The 1,068-nt window shown below is 62.5% G+C and overlaps 1 protein-coding gene across 1 annotated transcript; it reads left to right on the top strand.

The window, feature by feature from the left end:
- The first annotated feature begins 23 nt into the window (after positions 1-23).
- Positions 24-647, top strand: LOC116853260 (activity-regulated cytoskeleton associated protein 1-like). The gene has a single exon (XM_032834241.1). It carries the CDS (start codon positions 24-26, stop codon positions 645-647), a length of 624 nt encoding a protein of 207 aa, XP_032690132.1.
- Positions 648-1,068: the final 421 nt, after the last annotated feature.

The following is a 1,068-nucleotide window of genomic DNA, read 5'->3' as shown; positions in this document are numbered from 1 at the left end:
GATACGGACTTAGCAAATCTCAAATGCTAACCGGGCTACCAGAGCTCCTACGTAACGACGCTCTATTGTGGTACCGAAACCACCGCGCCAGCTGGACCCACTGGGATGACTTTATCCGCGCGTTTCGGGAACAATACCTGCCACGGCGCTACCGAGCCCAATTAGTACGGGAGCTACAGCATCGGCGCCGGCTGGAAGGAGAGCCATACGCCAAATACGCCACAGCGGTGCTCACCCTCATGCGGCGAGCCGGCCGCCTGGAGGTGGATGAACAGGTAGAACAACTATACGAGGGCCTCCTACCCGAGTACAAACTGCACGTACGACGGGATGATGTCAGGACCCTCGCCGAGCTAGGCTCCCGGACGGCGGAATTTAAGGCAATCACGGCCAGCGGTTCCACCCTCCGGCCCCCAGAACGACCGCGACATCCCACCCTGGCCGCCGCCTATAACCGCAGGGAGTGTTGCTGGAGGTGCAAGGAACGGGGACATACACGAACGAACTGTAGACGGCCCGCACGAAAGTTCTGCTCAGAGTGTGGCAAGGATGGAATCCTGACCCGAGAGTGCCATCCACGGCCGGGAAACGCCACCCGGGCCGGGGTATACCAGGCCGAGCCCCGGTCCCTGACGGAGTCCGAATAGAATACAAGCCGCGCCCGTTCGTCACCTTCCGCTTGCGGGGACATGCCGTACGGGCCCTTATAGACTCCGGCGCGGAGGCCTCCTTCATTAATCACGGCACCGCCGACCTGGCGCGGCGAGTACGCTGTACGCCCCGACTGGGGGAAAAAGAATTCAGGCTGGCGAATGGAGCGACCGTTACCCTCGCCGGCACTGTGCGGCTGCCTCTGCAAGTGGGGCGGCACGTAGTCAGCCACGATTTTTTTGTAATGCCGGCCCTGATCGAAGACATGATCATTGGGGCCGACCTGTGGGCCCGCCTACAGCTACCGCTATGTCCTCCGGCGGCTCCGACCACGACCGCGGCTCCGCTCCGTCTCGCACCCCTGAGCACCGACGCAGGGGGACTTGCGCCTATGACCGTACTCCAGCGACACTGGCT

This window comes from Odontomachus brunneus, unplaced genomic scaffold (genome assembly GCF_010583005.1).
Source record: "Odontomachus brunneus isolate Ranch 3 - 2012 unplaced genomic scaffold, Obru_v1 Obru_scaffold_297, whole genome shotgun sequence".
Classification (NCBI taxonomy): Eukaryota; Metazoa; Arthropoda; class Insecta; order Hymenoptera; family Formicidae; genus Odontomachus; species Odontomachus brunneus.
This window is presented reverse-complemented; position numbering and strand designations above follow the sequence as displayed.

Coding starts and splice junctions, on each gene's coding strand:
- LOC116853260 (XM_032834241.1), top strand. CDS start 24: ATGCTAACCGGGCTACCAGAGCTCCTACGTAACGACGCTCTATTGTGG.